Raw genomic sequence first — 21,152 nt, 5'->3', positions numbered from 1 at the left:
AGCACACCAGGGCCAGCCAGGTGCTCCCTTCCCCAGATGGCCATAGCCGACTTTCAAATCATTCCCCCTTCTTTTAGTCTAGCTAGTCAGCTGAGCCAGTGGGTCTTCCAGCAGAGTTTTTAGCTCATTTTTACTGCTCCAACTCCTTTGCAGTCTAGAAAAGCTGGTTTCTGATGGTGCAATGGGCTCATGGCGGTTGGAGCCTTATCAAGATAGCTCTCCTCCCAAGCCGGAGGCAGGGATTGAAAATCGCCATCTTGGCTGTTCCCTCAGGTGGTCCCTGGGTCGCATTGGGAGGGGAAGGCAGGAAAGGGTCTATTGCCCTTGTTCTCTTTTAGGCCTCTCTGCCTTTACAGGGAGAAGGAGGACTGGCCCCTTCCTCCAATAGAGAGCACAGTCAGTCTCCTCTTGAGTGGCTGGACTTCCATTTTAACATGTTTATAATTGTTACTGAAAAGCTTTATCTACATTCTTCATTTTTGTTACATTTATTTATTATATCTTAACAACTTTGAGATTTTTAAAGCCAATATTACCTAAAGCATTTTCTTGACCAATAACCATGATTTCCCTTTCTGTTCAAGGAAAGGACACGCTAATCTGGCTGGGGGTCGTATGCCCCTAGGAAGATCCGCCCATTATCATATGGAAGCATTAATCTTGTTACCCAAACCAGCCTGCATAGCTTGCTTCCTTATGTAATTTCAAATATATTGTCTTGGTCTAATTTAGTTCAAAAATATTTCTTTTTAGGAAGAGAGCAGATCTCTGTGTCACATCAGGGCCCTTGAGATGTCACAAAGCTGTCTCTTAGTTAAATTCTCGAAAATATTACATTCGGAAAAGCTGTCAAATACACCCAATTTAAATGTTATTAAAACTTAAACCAGTGTAACATTAAAGATTTGGTCTTGACCACAGAGTTAATTATTTTCAATTTAGCTATTAAATGTTTATATTGTAGTAATGTCACAGATACCATATACTTTGAATGTCAAAGAGAAAATGCTAGGAGGACACGCCTACCACCCACCCATTTCCTTGCTGCCCTACCCTCAAGGGCACAGAAGCTGCAAAGTTGGGACTGCTTCATAGCCAGTCTCAGTTCCGCCTTGGCGGGCCTGGGTGGGTTTGTGATGTCACAAGCAGGCGCCGGCCACCCGCTTCCCATCCAGTTCTGTCCTGGTTAATACCAATGCTGACAATGGGATGTTTAATGGATGTGATGCTGGGCGGGGTTTTGCAAATTTCTCTGCCTTGCCGAGTCAGCAAATTCCGCCTCCTATTGTGCTGCTTGGAAACTTCCCGCTTTTTAATTTCCCTTTCCCCTCCAGACTCAATCACCTATGAAGGTAATGGTTTGCTAATCACAATCAGTCTTGGAACTAGCTGGCCTTTGTTTTAAACTTCCCTGGGTTGCAACCTTTACAAATTGTACACTTTTACATTAACCTTAGAATCTTAAAATTTTAACCCAGCACAGAAAATCATAATTCAGGGAAGAGCAAATTAAAGTCCCTACTTTACAGACATAAAGACAGGAATCTCACTAGCTAGGAGTTTCTGGCGGGCTAATACCCTGACAGAAAGCATGATGATTCCCAAGAATAAGGATTCTTGGCAGCTGCTGGGACATCCTGCAATCTCTGTCACATGTTCAGCCTCACCACACACAGCTAGGCTTCCCCCAAAGCGGGACTTGCCCCATCTTTAAACAAATTAAACAACAAAGAGCCATAAAACATCAACAAACACCCCCATGTTTCCCATCCTCGACCATAAGCTGAGGGCCCTGATTTCAAGGAGAGACATCTGCATTGCAGGCAGCGGTCTGGGCTCTTCTTAAAATTCTTTAGCACACTCTCTAAGGCAGCAGGTTTAGAGGAGCTACTTCCCATATTTGCAGTTAGACCGTGTAATCCCCTCCCAGTGAACAGAGACACAGGACAACACAGGTAGCTTTTGCCTCGCCCAGGCTCCCACACTCACAATCAGACACCAGTCAGTCTGAGTTTTGACTTCCACCCACAGACAGTCCTGAACTGAGGCAAATAATTTGCCTAAGTTGTGATCAGCTACTTCTTCTGTTCCCAAAGTCAGGCCTGAACTCGGACTGGTCACCCAGGGGGGAAACTCACCAGTCAGATGTCTGGTTCCAGAAGAGGGCTTTCCTGTCCTCCCTGGAGTCCACTGGAGGGCCAGCAGGGGCCCTGGTTGCCTGGGCCCGATGAGGACTGGAACCCAGTAAATCACTGGAGTGCGCCTTCCCGTCATCAGGGGCTCGGTTGAATGGGCCCGCCCGCCTGCTCACACACAGTGGTGCCTCAATGGGGCAATTTTGGCTATGTATTGGCAGTCTGGGAATCATTTTTATGTTACAGATTTTACCAAGCGAACGAAAAATACACAGGAGTACTTGGAGATACAGGTAAAAACCATTTATTGTCAGATGTTTCGCATGTACTAGTACAGTGACTCAGGGGAGAGAGACTGTTTCTCTCCAAATCCGGAGCCCCCAAGTATGGAGGAAGCTCTCCCTCTATACCCTTTGGTTTCCTTGTCCCCCAAATATGGATGGGACTTCCAGACCTTTCTCGGGCTTTGCAAAAAGCCCTGTGTGTTGGGATGGGGGAGTTGGGTATTGTTCATGGTTTATGGCCTCTGTAAAATGGGACTTCTTAGGTAAACAGGTCTGGCAAGGCCAGATCGTGGAGAAAGGGGCAGTGACTTAATTATAGGCTATGAAGCATGTACATTAGGTCACTGGCACAGATTCAGATTGCTAGCCCCCCAAAAATGTCTTATTTTTCCCATCAGGCAAGGACATGGCCCTCCCAGCTGGGAGGCTTTCCTGCCCTGGCCATTGCTGTATGTCCCATCCGTTCCCAGGCGGAGCTCCAGTAACTGTAACCGAGCCTCACCTGGGCCTTGGAGCCGGGCTCCTGCTGGAAGGGAGTGAGGATGGAGGAGAGCCTTGAGGCTCAAGAGCTTCTGCCAGGGCTTATGTATAGAAGCCCTGTATCCATGAGTGATATTATTTATTGGGCAAACAGAGGCCATTGTAGTCATGGCTTCCATCCTCAGGGGCATAACTGCAAACATGCTTGTCACATGATTGTGCGGATGTGAGAAGAATGAGCCGTGTCACTCAATTCCATGGATCTAAAATGACCTGCGGTCTATCACTCACAATTATTTTAGCCCAGCCAGTGGTTGAGCATCCACCTATGAACCAGGAGGTCACGGTGTGATTCCAAGTCAAGGGTACAGGCCCAGGTTGCAGGCTCAATGCCCAGAGAGGGAAGTGCAGTAGGCAGCTGATCAATAATTCTCTCTCATCATGGATGTTTCTCTCTCCCTCTCCCTCAGGCTTCCTCTCTGAGATCAATAAAAGTATATTAAAATTACTTTTAATGAGTTGTCACCACGGCTAAGAGTCCTTCTTTAATTCCATTCAAAGCAAGGCCAGGGAGGCCACTGTCATAGAGTTCCACACACGTCACTGACGCTGCTCGTTGGCACGAGAGCTGTACCTGTGGAGTGAATGCCTGCAGGTCTGACCTGACGTGTGGGCCTCCGTCGTGTAACACGGAACAGGCTGAGTGTGCCTGGGACGGGCCCACGGGCACCGGTGTCTCCAGAGGCTACTTAGACGGCACAAGCCCATGGGGACATCACGACCCAGAAGTGACGTCTGAGACGCCTCCATGACCAGGCACCTGGGGACCAGTTAGAGCCTGAGCACTGGAGGGGCCCTGGGATCGAAGGGACACACGTGACCAGCGCCTCCTGCTGAGGACGGGAGTGCAGAGACCCTGAGGGCTTCGGGGACCTTATCCCTGTCCCCACCCACCCCCTCCTGTTCCCTGACTCCAATACCCAAGGTGAACGGTTAGAAAGTCCCAATAAGCCTGGTTTAGATGTGACCATTAAACTGTCAATTAAGTGACTGAAAAGTAACCAGCTGGTGGTGCCAGAGAGAAATCCCAATAAAACCAGAGCCAAATTCAGACGCCCATCAGCCCTGAGGGTAACCAACACTCCCCTGGCAGAGTCGGTGAGTTCGCCTGATATTGGCCTTTGGGATGAGGCGGTCTGTTCTGTTCGACTGTCACTCACATTTTTCCATTTTGGTGCATAATTGTAACAGCTGACACTGGCTGCCAGGGACTGCGCCCAGCATTTGTCCTGGATGAACCTACTTGGCCTAACACACATCTGTGCTGTCCCCTTATTTCCACACGAGGACACTGAGGCAGAGGGGTCAGCACCTGCTGGGGACCCCACAGGCGGGAAGCTCCAGAGCTGAGCTTGAACCCCGGGAGTCTGGCCCTGAAGATGGGCTCTTGCTCACAACCCACTGAGGGAAACGTCCTGCATTTGAAAGAGAGACCCCAACGGCCTCCAGATTCTCAGCAATGTGTGAAGCTGCCGGTTAGGGCTCTGAGGTGGCGGGACTGAAACTGCAACAATCTGAGAATAAGTTGTGCAATAAATGCTCTAATGTTCCTCAGGGGCAAGGTGTGTGCCTGGTGTTCTTAGATCCCTCGTCCCGTCTCTGAGGAAATGTTGGTGATTTCATGCTTCAGCGTTTGCCTGCTTCAAGTGTGTGGACGTCAGTGTGTTTTTGTTGCTGCTACAGTTCCTGTCGCCAGGGGGCCACTGTTTCTATTAGGTCCACAGTGACAGGTTTGCAAGAAGGATTGCTGTCCCTGGGCCAATACTATATTCAGATACAGCATCAACTTTCATCTGTTATAACTGTGTTTCTCACTAGATTATCTTAGATTTCTCTGATGGTTGATTAATTATCTACATACTAGTAGCCCGGTGCATGAAATTCCTGCACATTAAAAGGGAATTAATTAAAGGGTATATTTTAATATTGCTATTTGCTCTTTCTCTATAATAGAAGTTTTAGAGATGAAAGAAAATTAGTAAAATGTATATGAAAATCTACCTCCTGTCAGAGTCTGGGGCAGGCTGCAGGACCCAGAGTCTAGTCCCCGCCCACCTGCGCCTGCCTCGAAATTGCCTGAGACCCATACCGGGCCAGCCCAACCCTCATCAGGTCCTGCAGGGCCGGTGGCTCAGCCTCAAGTCCCCCAGCCTGGCGCTGGCAGATCTTGCAGCCTCAGGTCTTCTGTCAAGCCCTGCCCAATGGAGAGTAGAGCCTCAGGTCCCCCATAAAGCCCCGCTGGGTGTGGGGGCATAGCCTTAGTCCCCTGTAAAGCCCTGCTGGGTGGGTCACAGACTCAGGTCCCCTGGCCCCAACACTGGGGTGGTGGGTGTGGCCTCAGGTCCCCAGACCTGAGCTCATGTCTCCCTGCCCTGGTATGAGGGTGTGAGGGTGTAATGGCCATTTGCATATTAGCTCTTTATTATATAGGATTATGACCAACTTATTGATGGCTTTTTATATGCTTTCCCCCTGGTTGGAAGAGAATGTTGTCAACAAGTTGAGAGCCTCTATGTTTACTAGTCTTTATTTCACAGCAGCTTTTAGTTCACAGAAAACTTGAGCAGAAAGTAGAGAGAGCCTGGCCGGGGCATCTCAGTGGTTGAGCGTCACTCTGTGGGCCGATGGGTTGCCGGTTCAATTCAAGGGCAGGTCCCACACCAGCTGCCACCTGAACGCCCGTCCAGCACGTACAGAAGGCGCCCGCTGGGTGCTTCTCATGGCCCTGGTGGGATTACAACACAAAGAGAAAGTAGAGAGAGGTCGCACCTCCCCCTTCTGTCCGGACACACGGAGCCTCACGGGTTAGCACCCGGCCCGGTGCTGCCGGGACCCCAGGCTCTCAGGTGCTGGGCCGGGTGTGGTGAGAGGGCGTGTAGGTCACAAGGAACTGCCCGGCTGTCCTGCCGAGTGGCCGTGCTCCTGTGCATCCCTCCAGCAATGAGGACGCGTTACTGCTGCCCCGCACCCCTGCCAGCTCGTGGTGTCGGTCAGTGAGCTTCTCCAAACAGAGAAAGAAGAGAAAGGACTGAGCAGGTGGAGGAACGAGGGTGGCATCACTGAGGAAGGATTGAGTCAGACACCCAGATGCAAGCAGCTGAGCTAGAACGTCAGTGCCATGTCCCTCCCTTCCGTCTGACAGGTCCCCCCCGCCCGACACCTGACAGAATCCTGTCTGTGCTGCGTGGTCTCAAGCCCGCTGCCCTGTCACCTGCTTCCCACAGCCTGTCTCTGAGTCGTGCGGCCTCCCTGTGCCCCATGGAGCAGCGGCCCACGGTCGGCACAGGTGGGGGACTAGCCCTGTGGGTGCTTCTCCTGTGGAGCCCGATGACCACAGGGGCCACCTCTGAACCGACAAGTGAAAGTGTCACCAGGACACGTGAGCGTTGATGGATCTGAAGTTGTGTGCATGGCTTTTCCACAGGCGCTCGAGTAGGAAGGTGGCAGTGGGAGGGTGGTCCTCCTCTTGGCACTGTTTTCTCCGAGGAGGCGGACACCACGGACTTACTCCCTCCACTGCCCAAAGCAGACCTGGCACAGCGGGCACCATTTTACCCTGAGGGTGCAGCCCAGCCACACTGAGAGCTCGTTCACTCAGGGTCACGCATCTCCCCCAGGAACATGTGCTGACCCTCTTCTCTGTGCCAGGCCCTGGGCTGAGGGAAGAGCAAAGCCGACCCTGTCCGCACTGAAGGAGCTGAACCCCAGGGGCTCCCTCCACTGACGGGGCGCACACTGTGACCCTCCCACCTGGGGCGGTGCTGAGGGAGCCGTGCCCGGTGCCAGCAACTCCAGCTCTGACCAAGTCCCCGGGCTGTGACGCTGATGGATGGCATCAGGTGACCGTGAGGAAGGGTGGCTGGAAGCCAGGCCTTGTGACCTGCCCTGTCCACTGTGGCAGGACCAGTGAGGCTCACTGGGTACAAATAGCCCTGGGCTCCCCAGGCTGCTCAGTCCAGCTCCTCAGCGCTCACTGTTTGCTCAGCTGAACGCTCAGCCGCAGGAACCATGAAGCTGGCCCTGTCTCTGCTGCTGGTCACTCTGGCCCTTTGCTGCTCTGACGGTGAGTGTCACGTCCACTCAGACACCATCAGCCAGGAAGGGCCCTTTTCCGGTCCAGGTGACTTACATGGGGAGGGGGAGAGGTCAGAATAAACCTTTCGCCCGCCCTGTGGACCAGCCCCCAAAGACCAGCACTCGGGGTATCCGATCCCGGGGCTCTGGAACTTCTACAGAAACCCCCGCAGGCCAGTGTGGGCGGTCCCGTGGGAGGCCCCACTCCAGTCTGGTCTGTGTCGCAGAAGCAGCAGGACAGAGTCACCTTCTTGTGAGTCAGGGTCCTGCCCCTGCAGCGCTGTGGCCTGGAACACAGGCTGCATCTCCCCAGGCCTCTCCTCCCTGGATCCCAGCGCCCAGGAGAGAAGCTGGGGCGATGGCGGAGAGGAGGTGGTCCGAGGCCGCCCTGGTCTCACCGACGTCTCCTCACCAGGGTCTCTTAGGTGCCAGGTGAGCCCAAGCTGTTGGACTCCTAGGTTCAGACTCAGAGAATGTTCCAGCAGGAGAGGGCTCCGTTCAAGAGGAGCAGTGCCGCCTGAGGCTCAGAGTGGCCAGTGTCCACGTGGCTCTGAGACCCAGAGGCGCTCAGGGGCCCGACAGGCCCGCTCCTCCTCCAGGGGCCCAGCCAGGACGTTTTGAGCCAGTGGGAGCGCTAGGGCCACAACTGCCCTTTTCCAGGTGAATGTGGCCAGTGGCCAGCAATGCTGGGCGTGTCCTCACGCCCTCGGGGCTGAGCCAAGTCCTTTTGAGTCTGTTCCATCTGACTGTCTGAACTGGGTCCTCTCTCCCCACGTGACCTCTGACCTGACCCTCCACCTCCCTGCAGAGCGGCTGTCTCCCAGGTGGGAGGGGCCTGGTGGGCCCAACCCAGCTGTAGGTGCTTGCAGAGGGCTGAGGGTGGGGATGGAGAATCCAGACCCGGAAGTGGTTCCTGCAGGTCTCAGCACAACCCACTGGGTGGAAAGTCAGCCCAGTCCCTGCGCCCCCTCCAGGGGCTTCTGTCCTCAGGGCGGAACCAAAGAGCCAGTCGTGGTCTGGCCTCAGCGTCAGGTGTGACACTCACAGACTTCCTTGGTTAAGCCTGAGCCCTCTCTGTCCCATGACATGATCCCAGTGTTAGACTGAGCCTCCAAGGGCATCCTCCATCCCTTAGTAGCGTTCCTCCCTCCTCTCCGCATTTACTGTCTCCCCCTCGGCCCTCTGCCAGGACCTGACCCTACCCTTCCCTGGAAAGACTGAGGGCTAGAAGCTCCCTCCCCCAGTACCAGACAAAGGCAGGTGTGGCTCTGTTGAGGGGCAAAGCTGAGTCCTTGAAATCCAGGGACAGTGACTGGGGCAAAGCAGGGGACTCTTGGGAAGGCCTGGGTGTACTTGGTAAAGGGAAGACTGACCAGGGGTGGTCACCTGTGCTCCATCTGGGCTCTGCTGCGTGCTCTGTGACTTGGGGGAGTTTGCTTTGTCAAGGGAGGCGCCCATCTCGTCCTGGGTTCTTGTCTCCTTTGGGGTCACAGTGCCATGGGGAAAAGTGACTTTCCTACCTCAATGGTATTTCTTCTTCTTCTGTTCCAGCAAATGCAGAAGTGTGTCCAGCCCTTGGAAAAGAAGTGATAAGCTTCCTATTGGATACTAAAGCGCGCTTCAATGACAAGATTCAAAAATTCGATGCCCCTCAAGCTGCTAAACAGGCCAAGCTGCAAGTGAAGAAATGCGTAGACAACCTCTCCATGTGGGACCGAATAACAGTTGCCCACTTTGTGGTAACTTCATTCTTTCTGCATAGAGGCTGCTGCTCAGCTGCATGGCCAGGCGGGAGGAGCGTGCTGCCCTGGGGGGCACAGGTGGGGGGCATCTGCCCCTTTGCTCACCTTTGAGAGAGGGGCCTGTGGCCAAGGGTGGATGGTAACCACACACCCACTGAGCCAGCCTCAGGCTCCACAGCCTCTGCAGGCCCCTCCCTGGGCTCAGGTTCCCCACGTGTCCTTAGTGGGGACAGCCAGGGCCCAGGTGGTGATGGTGAAGGGCCAGACACTGCTGCCTCCCTGCCTGGGACCGTTCTGGAGGGTGAGGTCCCTCAGCTGGATGCAGGAAGCACTGTCCCTGGGGAATGCCATGGGGTGGGGGTGCACAGGGGGAGGCAGGGAAGGGAGGGAGTTGGCCCCACCCCGTGAGGAGGGAGGCTCCTGGGGATCTGGCTGCTTTTGTAGAGCCAGGCCCAGTCCCTGTGGCCTAGCCCCTTTCCATCCTCACCCATCAGGCCAGAGGGCAGGGCCCGAGGCATCTCCAGGGGCAGCGGGATTGATGGACCTTTCTCTCTGTATCTATTTCAGGAGAGAGTAAAATTTGAGTGTAACAAGCAGCATTCATAAACCCCACCTACGAGGGCCCCTGCTTTCAAGGATGCCCTGACCTTCCCTGGAAAATGTAGAGGTTTCAATGTCTTACTTCAATAAATCACTTGCCCTGCACGTGCCGCCTGTCTTGTTTTATCCCAGTCTCTGGCTGTGGGTGGGGGGCATCATGAGGGGGCCTTGGGTGGTGACAACAGAGCATCATGCTGACCCGATGGGCAGTGACCTGGCGCCTGAGGGCACGGATCACAGAGGGAACGTTGGCTCAAGGCCCGGCCCGTGTCTCTGCACAGGCCTCCCAGGCCCAGGCCCTGCATGAGCCACGCAGGCTCCCGCACCTCCATCCCCGAGGGGCCCCCTCAGCCAGCCGCACACCTGAGAGCTCAGACTCCTTTCCAGTGGCTGCTGCCAGGCCCGCTGTGCACTGTGGTCAGGGGGGTCTGTCCCAGGGGCCAGGACAGGAGGCTGCGGTCTGTCACTCTCTGCCCAGACCCCAGGGTGCGGAGGCCCTGCTGGCTGTGCAAGTCCAGGGGGAAGCTCTTCCTGGCGGCTTCCCGCTGGGAGGCGGATGCAGTCCTTGTCTGGCTGCATGGGCTCCAGGGCCCAACGGAGCTGACATTGCCCCTCCTTCCTGTGAAACCTCTGCCTCCTCCTCCCCCACATGTGGGATGGCAGAGAGCAGGCCCAGGAAATCCAGGGTTGTTGCCCCCACTCAGAATCCGTACCTTTATCGCAGCTGCAAAGTCCCCATAGAGAAGAGAGGGAAGTCCAGGGCTTAGGACAGTTATGGCGACCCTATGACATGCGTGTCAGAGGTGACACTCGAACTCATTTTTTTGGTTGATTTTTCTGTGTTAAATGGCATTTAAATATATAAAATAAATATCAAGAATATAAGTCTTTGTTTTACTATGGTTGCAAATATCAAAAAATTTCTATATGTGACACGGCACCAGAGTTAAGTTAGGGTTTTTCAAAATGCTGAAATGCCGAGCTCAAAAGGTTCGCCATCACTGGCTTAGGGCATGGAACGTTTGGGGGCTTATGACCCCACTGCAGCTCATCTGACTCCTGACACCTGTGAGCCACCCCGTTTCTCTGCACGGCCCCCTCCCTCCTACAGCCTGTCCTTTCCATCTGCACAACCATCGTCATCGTCCTGCCCTCATCCCTCTCGGCTTGTGCCCAAGGCTCCTACCCGGGCCCTGGGGGTGGAGCTGCCCTCCCTGCCATGCGCCTGCGCATCCACACCGCAGTGACCTCCCACAGGAAGGGGAACCAGCCCTTCTTCTGCACCTGAGAGCCTAGGCTAGTGGTCGGCAAACTCATTAGTCAACAGAGCCAAATATCAACAGTACGACGATTGGAATTTCTTTTGAGAGCCAAATTTTTTAAACTTAAACTATATAGGTAGGTACATTTTATTAACTTAATTAGGGTACTTCTAAGGCTTAGGAAGAGCCACACTTAAGGGGCCAAAGAGCCGAATGTGGCTCTCGAGCCGCAGTTTGCCGACCATGGGCCTAGGCCATGGTCCCCATGTTTCCAGGAAGAGGACGTCTCATTAGTCCTCAGCGTCTCCCATGATGAAGGGCACATGATGCCCACGTGACTGAGAGCATAGCCGATGGGGGCCCATGTTATCAGTGATGCCCCTCGCGGCCACAGTGAGTGTGTGTGTGTCTCATCGGGAAACCCGCACACTCAGTTGCCTCTTTTCTGAAGCACATGATGTGCTCAGTCTACAGCCTGTGCTCCGTGGACGCAGGATTCTCGAGCTCTTGCCACAGCCTGAGAGACACCGGCTGGGGTCCCGCTGGCAGGGCCGAGGCCCCCGCTGTCGCTGCTCACAGGGCCTCGCACGACCCATCCCTGCACCCTCTGACCATCTCCCTGCTCGGCCCGGATCTGTGCTCAGCCATCCTTGTCTTTATGCCACTCACACAGGCAGTACGTTGGGTCACACCCCCGCACGTGGGCATGTTGGGGTCCCTCTGCCTCCACATTGCTCCCTGCACAGAACAGGTGACCACCACCTCTGTGTGGTTCATTCCATGTCTCCCCTCAGGGGCCCTCTCTCACTCTCACCCCTAAAATAAACCTTTATGCACAGACACATAATTTATACTTAGCGACACTCAGAGTGATACACATATTTACACACACACACAGACCTCCCCCTGAGACATGCATAATGAGACTCGCGTGTATACACACACAAAAACACATATTGACATGCACACACACAGACATGCACACAGGTAGACAGGCACATAGCTAGGCATATACATACAGACAGACAAGCACACAGACAGACATGCACACAGCGGACACATGCACACACACAGGCATAGTGAGCCTCTGTGCTCTCTGTGTCTTTCTGTGATGTACTAGTCGCATCACAGCGTGGTTGTGAGAACACAGTGAATACATCCATAGTAAGGACAAATGGTCTCACCCATTGCTGTGAGTTGTAAACTGCCTCAGAGTTTGCCAGCAGCCAGCAGCCCCTGGGCGGACGGGGTCCGGGAAGGTCACAGTCCTGCCTGCCATTTCCCGGTGACTGGTCTCCAGGAAGGTGAGGGTCGTCACCGCCACCGGACATGGGGACGAAGCATGTGCTCCCACAGCCCCTGCAGCCTGGCTCAGGTCCTCTCAGAACCCTCCAGGAAGACTCAGAAGCAGGGATGCCCCCACCCCGCCTAGGACCAAGGTGTGGGATCAATGTGAGGAGAGCCCAGGTGGTCCCCAGGCCTCAGCTCCCGCTTGAAGGGGGGCCCCCAGTGTCTGGAAGGTGGGGACCATAGACCGGGGCGGACAGCAAGGCTGTGCCTGAGGGTGAGCAGCTTCCAGCACAGCAGAAGCCCGGGCACCCTGCCCTCGGGCCCCCTAGCTCTGCTCTCAGCTCCCCCAGCCCTGCCCTTGGCACCCCCAGCCCTGTGCTCAGGCTCTGCCAGCCCAGCAGCTGCAGGCCCGTCCTCACTCCCAGGCTCTGCCACTGAGACCCAGGTCTGCACAGGCCTTGCCCTCTGAGCTGCTGACCGAGGGGGAGGGGGCCACAGGCTGTACTGGTGGGGCTGGGGGAGGAGAGGTGACTGTTTAATGGGGGAGCTCCTGTTAGGGGTGAACCTGGACTGGACAGTGGTGACATAAAGACGGTGCATGCAGCAATACCATGAATTTTACACGCAAATAAGGTGAAATGGTAAATTGTATGTTGTGTGTGTTTTACCAAACACACAGTCAAGCCTCCCATACCCGAGGGCTCCGAGAGGCGGAGCAAAGGCACCTGGAAGTGGGAGCAGGGCCTGCATCCCACCCCATACACCCTCCAGGCTGTCCACACCTCATGTCAGGCCATGTCTGCTTTTCAACTCCCTACTCCCCCCTGGATGAGGGTGGCGCTCTTTCCCTCTCTCACCCTTCACACGTCTCCTCTCCGCACCCGCTAACCCTCCATGACAGCTCAGTGTTTCCCAGCCCCCAAGCACTGGCTTTTGGCATCTGCCCACTTTGGAGCAAACTTTTGTGTGTGTGTGTGTGTGTGTGTGTGTGTGTGTGGAGATATTAATTTTTTTAAAATTTAAATTAAATCTTTATTGTTCAGATTATTACAGTTGTTCCTCTTTCTTTCCCCCATAGCTCCCCTCCACCGGGTTCCCACCCCACCCTCTGCCCTTACCGCCCCCCCCCACTGTTCTCATCCATAAGTGTACGATTTTTGTCCAGTCTCTTCCCACACCCCCCACACCCCTTTCCTCACCCCGGCCCCGAGAATAGTCAGTCCATTCCCTTTTTATGCCCCTGATTCTATTATATTCACCAGTTTATTCGGTTCATCAGATTATCTATTTACTTGATTTTTAGATTTACTTGTTGATAGATGTGTATTTGTTGTTCATAATTTGTATCTTTACCTTTTTCTTCTTCTTCCTCTTCTTAAAGGATACCTTTCAGCATTTCATATAATACTGGTTTGGTGGTGATGAACTCCTTTAGCTTTTTCTTATCTTTGAAGCTCTTTATCTGACCTTCAATTCTGAATGATAGCTTTGCTGGATAAAGTAATCTTGGTTGTAGGTTCTTGGTATTCATCACTTTGAATATTTCTTGCCACTCCCTTCTGGCCTGCATAGTTTCTGTTGAGAAATCAGCTGACTTTTTTTCCCTTGCTGCTTTTAAGATTCTCTCGTTGTCTTTTGCTCTTGGCATTTTAATTATGATGTGTCTTGGTGTGGTCCTCTTTGGATTCCTTTTGTTTGGGGTTCTATGCGCTTCCTGGACTTGTAAGTCTATTTCTTTCACCAGGAAGGGGAAGTTTTCTGTCATTATTTCTTCAAATAGGTTTTCAATATCTTGCTCTCTCCTTCTTCTGGCACCCCCATAATTCGGATGTTGGTACGCTTGAAGTTGTCCCAGAGGCTCCTTACACTATCTTCATATTTTTGGATTCTTTTTTATTTTTGTTTTTCTGGTTGGGTGTTTTTTGCTTCTTCATATTTCAAATCTTTGACTTGATTCTTGGGATCCTCTAGTCTGCTGTTGGAACTCTGTATGATATTCTTTATTTCAGTCAGTGTATGCTTAATTTCTAGTTGGTCCTTTTTCATATCCTCGAGGGTCTCACTAGATTTCTTGAGGGTCTCACTAAATTTATCAGCGGTTTCTAGAAAATTCTTGAAAAACCTTAGAAGTGTGGTTTTGAACTCTATATCCAGTAGTTTGCTTTCCTCAGTTTCTGTCATTTGTGACCCATTTCTTTGTTTCCGCATTCTTTATGCTTCCTGTGTTGATAGAGTGGCTTTCTGTGCTAGGTGTCCTATAGGGCTTAGTGACTCAACCTCCCCAAGACCTGAGGTGGACACTCTTGGTGCACCCCTTTGTGGGCTTTGTGCACAGTCTTGTTGTAGTTAAGCCTTGATTGTTGTAGGTATCACTGGGAGGAATTGACCTCCAGGCCAATTAGCTGTGAGAATCAGCTGTGTCTACAGTGGGAGAACTTCTGTGCTGGAGACACCCTTCTGGGGCAAGACTTGCTTCAGTGGGGATTTGGTGCTCACTGAGTCTGCTCCCTGAGTGTGTCCCTTATGGATCTGAGGAGTTGTAATCTGGATGGTCCCACTCTGACCACTGAGTACACTGGCTCTTGGATCTCTAAGGAGGTGCTAATTTAGCCTCTTCCTGAGGCTACCCAGCAAGAGCTATGGAGAGTTATGCACATTCCTCTTCTTTGTTTGGGGTTTGGAGGTGCCCAGATGAGGCCCAGCTGTGAAGCAATGCAAGCTGCTGTGGGGTCTTGGGCCTTCTTTTGGAAGTTCTGGGTCTCTCTGACCCAGCTGCAGTTTGTTAGGTAATTTTCAGATTGCAAAGGGCCAGGCCTTTCATATGCAAAAGCCTCTGTGCATAACTTGGGTGGGGCAGGGTCTCAGGGGATCAACAGGGCGGGGCAAACACCTATGGCTGCTCCTCAGTCCAACTCTAAGAGGCCCCAAGTCTCAGTGTCCTGTGGTAATTGCTGCAAGCACCTCTGAGAGAAAGCCGCCCTCGATTTCCGACCGATGCCAGACAGTCTCGTTTCTCCCCGTATGAGGCTGGGTCCCGAGAGACTCGCCCGGAACTGGAGTTCAGAACAGTCAGGAGCTTGAGATTCCCTCCCGACTGAAAAAGACAACTGTGTCCTCAGTTGCCAGCCCTTTCCCCGTGCACCTCCGTACCTCTGCACTTTACTTCCGCAGCTCCTCTGAGTCTCAGTGTGCTTTTCTCTTTCCTTCTAGTTGTAGAATTTCCACTCAGCCAGCCTTCCTGTGGTTCTGGATGATGCCCGTTTTGTCTTTTAGTTGTATTTTTGAAGTGGTTGTGCGAGGCAGCAATTTCTGGTGTTTACCTATGCTGCCATCTTGGTTTCTCCTTTAAGCAAACTTTTAATGAATCTACATTCCTATAGTAGGAACTCAGTGTCTGCATTCAGAAAGCAGCCTCTTCTGGCCTGTGTGGGCATCACAACCTCTCTCGTGTCCCAGTGAGAACCTTGCCTTCCTTCCCTCCTTTACTTCTGCTCTTCTCTCCCGGACGCCACCATCATTTCTGACGTATCGAGGGCATGAACATGGAGAGAGACAGAAGACAGGCAAGCTATTCATCAGTACGTGTTCTTTGAGACTGGTCTATGCCCTCTGGGCCGGGAAGAGCTCTTTCTCCAGGGACCCTTTCCTGGGTCTTCAGAAAGCTCAGTGCCTGTGCTCGCTGTTGACTTCATGGGGAATAAACATTCAAAGTTAAGCAAGGTGCTCTGGGAAAATAAAAACATGATGGCTGGGAAATCATAAAGGGTTTGGAAGACAAAGCAGAATAATGTAACAAAGGCCTAAAAGAACAGAAATGTGAGCGAAAAGAACAGCATGGAGCTTCCATTCAGGAGCTCCCACTAACAGGATTCCAATATGAGAGCGATCCAGGCGGAAAGACAGTCACCAAGGAAATACATCAAGCAAATCTCCCCACAGTGAAGAATATGAAATGAGCCCAGCCAGCAGGTGATGAACCATCAACCGATGAACCAGGAGGTCACAGTTCCATTCCTGGTCAGGGCACATGGGTTGTTGCCTCAATCCCCAGTAGGAGGCATGTAGGAGGCAGCTGATCAAAGATTCTCTGTCATCATTGATGTTTCTATCTCTCTCTATCTTTCTCTCTGAAATCAATAAAAATATATCTAAAAATAGAATATGAGATGGAATAGCTCACTCATTCCCCACAATAAAACACCTTTGTGTGACTTTTTGGACCAGTACCCTAAAGAAAGGTGTTCCTTTCAGAATGAAACACTAAGTCACAGGCAAGGATGGGGAATAAAACAGAATCCACACAAGACTGGAAGCCACAAAGTAATACTGAAACTTCTGAGGCTCTGACCTATAATTGAATATGACTAGAATTCTACATGCAGTTAACTACCATTTGAGCATAAAGAGAAATAGAGACATTTCAAAGTGCAGATCTTCAAAAGTTTGATCTGCAATGTTCTTTCTCTCAGAGGCAGGGAGAAAGTCTGCTCTAGAAAAAGGGGTAGATGGAAAAACAACAGCAAGGCATGGAATTCAGTAAACACAGGATATAACATAGATGCTTATGATGAATCTGTATTCCTCACAAATAGTCAAATATTTCTGCAGCAGAAGACACAGTGCTAATGTTCTCATGGAAATTGTCTTTCAATATTTTCTTTATGGAACAATGCTCCGATACCATTATATATGTATATAAAAGGCTAAGCGACCATCCAACCATCCAGCCGTCCAATTGCCTGACCGTCTGACACTCTACCTGGTAGCTATGACATGCAATGACCACCGGGAGGCAGACGCTCAACACAGGAGCTACCGAGCTGCGGTGACTTGGCAGCAGCGGATCTCAGGTATGCACTCTAGAACCAGAGGAGGAAGCCAAATTCCAGGGTGCATCACCTGAGAACTGCCCTCTCTCAATCTGGGACCCTTGGGAGATGTCGAAGAGCCAATTTTGGCCCCATCCCTGCAGGCCAGCCTGAGGGACCCCATCTGCCAGAGGGAACGCTCACCCCAAAATTTAAATTGAGCCGGGTAGGGACCTTGGGAGGTTGGCTCCAGGGCATGCCCGGTCCATCTCACCCAGTTCCGCCCAACCAGTCACCTTCTAATTAATTTCTTTTCAATGTGCACGAATCTGTGCACTGGGGCACTAGTTTCCAAATAAAAATGTATAAAATTACAGGAAGTTGTAAGGCAGAAATGCAAAGGAATGTCAGGAGTGAAGAAAAAGAGCAAACAATGGTTGGGGACAAAATTTGGCAAAAATAAAAGGATAAAATGCTGCAAATCATTTCAGATAATTTGGCTTCTACATTGAACCAAACTTAGGAGAAACGTGATGTCTTTTCTTGAAAGGATTAATTGATTTCCTTAAGGAATCAATTAACATGTTAAATGACAAGACCTAAGACAGGGAAGAGAAGGGAGATATGCGGTGTAACACTAGCATGAGATTCTATCATAGAAATTAAAGGTCTATAGATATTCAAGGAAGACCAGGCCTTATGAGCTTGCATTCTCCAGGAAGAGAAGCTCTGTGAGGAGGTGAGGACTGAGTTGGATCTTGAAAGACAAAGTCCATGAGGATGAGAGACAGGAGAAAGTGAGGCCCTCCAGGAGTGAGGACAAGCCAGGCGAAGTCACCACCTTGAAGCTGAGCTCTGAGTTGGAGAACACACAGGCGTCGGCCTAGGGCTGCACTAAGGGTCCACTCACTGTCCCACTGAATGTGAGACCACCTCAAGGCAAAGGCTTTCAGACTTTTCTCCATCACTGGGTGTCTCAGCCATGTCTCTAGTGCCATTGGATATAGAAGAGTTCTTTTCTGGGTGGATCCCCTGAGCACTGCTTACCGTTGAGCAACAAACCTGGTCTCACCCATTGGATGCCAATAGCACACCACCCAACTGTGAGAACACAAAGATAGCTCTAAACACGGACAAATGTCCTCGAGGGTGGGCACAAGGAGGGGGAGGATCATCCCCAGGAAAGAGGCATTGGAAAGAAGTATTCTTAGATCTCTCAGAATCCCCTTGCCATGCCCCTAAGGGCCAGGGGTTTCCACACTGGAGGCCCATGGTTTGCAGGAAATTCCGGCATAAGCTGCAGGGAAACTTAGTCACAGAATGAGAAGATAATGGTGTAGAAATCAAATGAGCCCTATGGGCTGTCACAAGTGTGTGGGGATTAAATATTTAACCACACGATTTGTGGAAACATCAAGTTATGTAAAGTTCATGGTTTTCATGAAGGAGCCAAGGAGAACTGGCTGGAGGCAACACCTGATCCTGAATCAGTTTCCAAATCCGGGTCCCTGTCCCCAGGCATGAGATGGATCAGGGTTAGATGGGATCAAGCTAATGTTTACTGATAGGCAATAGGAGGACAGAGGTGGCCCAGGGCCTGGATGTCAGAGCTCCAACTTCTTGCTCTCATGACCTGGTCCTAACTATGGTGATGCCACAGTTCTCTCCGGAAACACAAAGAACTCGGTGTTAGCACCAGGATGTCAGGCTGATGCCTGGGTTTAGTGTTGGGTAGGAGCCTTGCCTTTATTAGAGTTTCTAGTTAAAATGTGTGTCTCTGTCTAAATCGACCCAATAAGTAAACATGTTATGTAGTCAGAGAATTCTTTCTAGAATTGCAAATCCTGTTATACACCTAATTAGACACCTACTGTATCACTGTTGTCACTCAAAAACCAGAAAAGTGCAGGGCATGACCTCCAGGGGCTCAACATGGAGGAAAGGGCCATGGCGTCAGGTCCTGGTCACCTGGAGAAAGGTGCACCCAGAAGCCACGGGGTCTTGGGAAGGTGATCCCTAGAGATTCAAGGCCACCGTCCGAAACAAGAAATGGGCTGTCTGTGCTGTGGCATCGGGAGTAAATAATGAGTTTCAAGCTAAAGGGACTCAGGCAAGACAGTGGAGGAGACTTCACCTGGAGCCAAGGCCTCGAGCAGAAAACTGTGGTGCCTGCTCAGACATCTACCTGGAGCCCACACAGGGCAGTTGGGCAAGTCCAGGTCACAGGACTGCACCTGAGTAGTAACGTGAAGGGCCATAAGAGTCACACTAAGGAGACCTGTCTCTGATATCAGAACACCTGGCTCCTTACCTGGCTCTGCCACCCCTTCCCCCACGAGCTGTGTGCCCTTGGTCAAGGGACTTGACCTCTGTGGTCCCACTGTGTGCAGCTGGGGAGAAATGGTAACCCTATCTCATGGGAGGGAGACCACACATGTCAGTTGCTCAGGAGGATCCTGGTCTATGCTGCTGCCCAGGCATTCCACCCATTTAGTGACCTCTTCTCCCTTCAGAAGTGCCCAGTTTGGACACTATTTTCATCATCACTCTACTCATTGGGTTGTTGTTGTGAAGACAAAGAGAAGTGGTCACCAGTGCTCCGCAGGGAGTAAGTGATGTACCATTCTTGGCCTCTCATGTTTTACTGAACCTGGAAGTAAGTAACACAGGTAGCAGCTGGATATTGAGAAGGTTAATAGACCAACGTTATGTAGACTATGTTCAAAAGAGAAGATCTGCATAAACTAGATCTCAATGAAACGCTTTCAAGGAGTCAGAAAAATATCAGGTAAGAATGGATCAAAATATAGTGCTTAATTTTCAACTTTGACCTTTTCCCTCATATCTTAACGTGATTATCTCTGGATCTCTTAGAGGATGGACTTTAGCAGGAAGTTCCATGGTCTGTAGTGGTCCTTATAGGCCACCAGGGTTTAATAGAACATCCTTTTCAGTTTTATAAATTAATTGCTGGCAGCTGATGTATAGATGGCACCTACTCTGTGCCCAGCCCTGTTCTTAGGACTTACAGGTTGTAACTAATTCAGGCCTCACTACAAGCATAGGCCTCTTCCCATTGTACAAGGAGACCCCCTGTGAAACCCCACAGCTGGCTTGGCTCAAGGCCTGGGAGGTGCCTGCTCTAGGCCTGGACAACAAGATCAACAAACATCTCACTGCCATAAAGATGTCTCTAGGAACAGACCCTGTCCTGAATTTTGTTCTGGGAAAGTACCTCCCCAACCAAATTCCAGATGTCTGCATGATCTTAAGGAAGAAGAGGTTCACCGCCAAGAACATCCTGGAGGCTAGTGTCTTAACAGCCCTGGAAGTGAGTGGCAGAGCCAGTCTTACAGAATCAGTGAGAAATTAAACTACAAAGTTTCTTGTGTCCAAATACTGTAGAGCTAATTTCTTCAACTCCAGTGGGGTCTTAACTTACAAGTTTAATTCATTCCGTGATGGAGCTCGTTAACTCAAATTACTCTGTCAACTCAAAGCAAAAAATCGGCAGAGAGACAGCTGGTATCTCGAAAAACTCGTTAGTCTGGACACTAGTAAGTAAAGGCCCCCCTGTAACTTACAATGAATGAAAAATTCATGATCATATACTCTAAAGATCCTTGTATCCATTTTATTTTCAGTGAATCACTGAGAATAACAATAGCTCTCACTGAATGTTATTACTTTTATTAAGTACGACAAGACCCCAAATAAAGAATATTAGTGTGAGTGTATCTTAGGTCTTAGTGGAGCCTGATTCCCGGTCCAATATAATTCTAACCCCAAGTTTATGTCCCACATCTGACTGAATAGTTCACCTCTACAGCATGGTCTGTCATAGCAGGTACCCTGGACATGTCACACCAACACTGAAACCAAAGTGTACTTCAGTGCTCCAGTTTCTGAACTTAATTTGGGGACCTGAGTCAATGGACCTTTGGGAGCAGAAACCATCAGGCCAGCAATACAAGCATTCACACCTTTTGCTTTATCTATTTCTGCTTTTGAACACTTCTTTTATTTTTTAAAATATATTTTATTGATTTTTTTTTTACAGAGAGGAAGAGAGAGGGATAGAGAGTTAGAAACATCTATGAGAGAGAAACATCGATCAGCTGCCTCCTGCACACCCCCTACTGGGGATGTGCCCGCAACCAAGGTACATGCCCTTGACTAGAATCGAACCTGGGGCCCTTGAGTCCGCAGGCTGACGCTCTATCCATTGAGCCAAACCAGTTAGGGCGTGAACACTTCTTTTAAATGAATCTCTTGTGAGCCCAGTTATAGTTCTCTGATGCACCTGAGAATGGTCATCGGGGGCTCTGGGGAAAACATGGAAATAAAGAAACATAGCCTTTATTGTACATGACATGGGGTTGCTTATGCTATGGGGCCCAAAGTCCAGCAGACAACA

The 21,152-nt window shown here is 51.0% G+C and overlaps 1 protein-coding gene across 3 annotated transcripts in view; it reads left to right on the top strand.

Annotated features, from left to right (window-relative positions):
• The first annotated feature begins 6,882 nt into the window (after positions 1–6,882).
• The window catches only part of LOC102432823 (secretoglobin family 1D member 2), a 37,926-nt gene continuing 23,656 nt past the window's right edge, over positions 6,883–21,152 (top strand). The window contains exons 1-3 of one of the 3 annotated variants that reach the window (XM_023747679.1): positions 6,883–7,022; positions 8,585–8,821; positions 9,343–9,480. In XM_023747679.1, coding sequence (XP_023603447.1) covers positions 6,968–7,022; positions 8,585–8,821; positions 9,343–9,359 — 309 coding nt within the window. In that variant the 5' untranslated portion in view covers positions 6,883–6,967 and the 3' untranslated portion in view covers positions 9,360–9,480. Of the gene's footprint in view, positions 7,023–8,584; positions 8,822–9,342; positions 9,486–21,152 lie in introns of those variants that run through there. The other 2 variants (XM_014448875.2, XM_014448876.2) reach the window with 2 other exon arrangements.

Source organism: Myotis lucifugus, unplaced genomic scaffold (genome assembly GCF_000147115.1).
Source record: "Myotis lucifugus unplaced genomic scaffold, Myoluc2.0 scaffold_948, whole genome shotgun sequence".
Taxonomy (NCBI): Eukaryota; Metazoa; Chordata; class Mammalia; order Chiroptera; family Vespertilionidae; genus Myotis; species Myotis lucifugus.
Note: the sequence above shows the minus strand (reverse complement) of the source record. Positions and strands in the feature narration are given on the sequence as shown.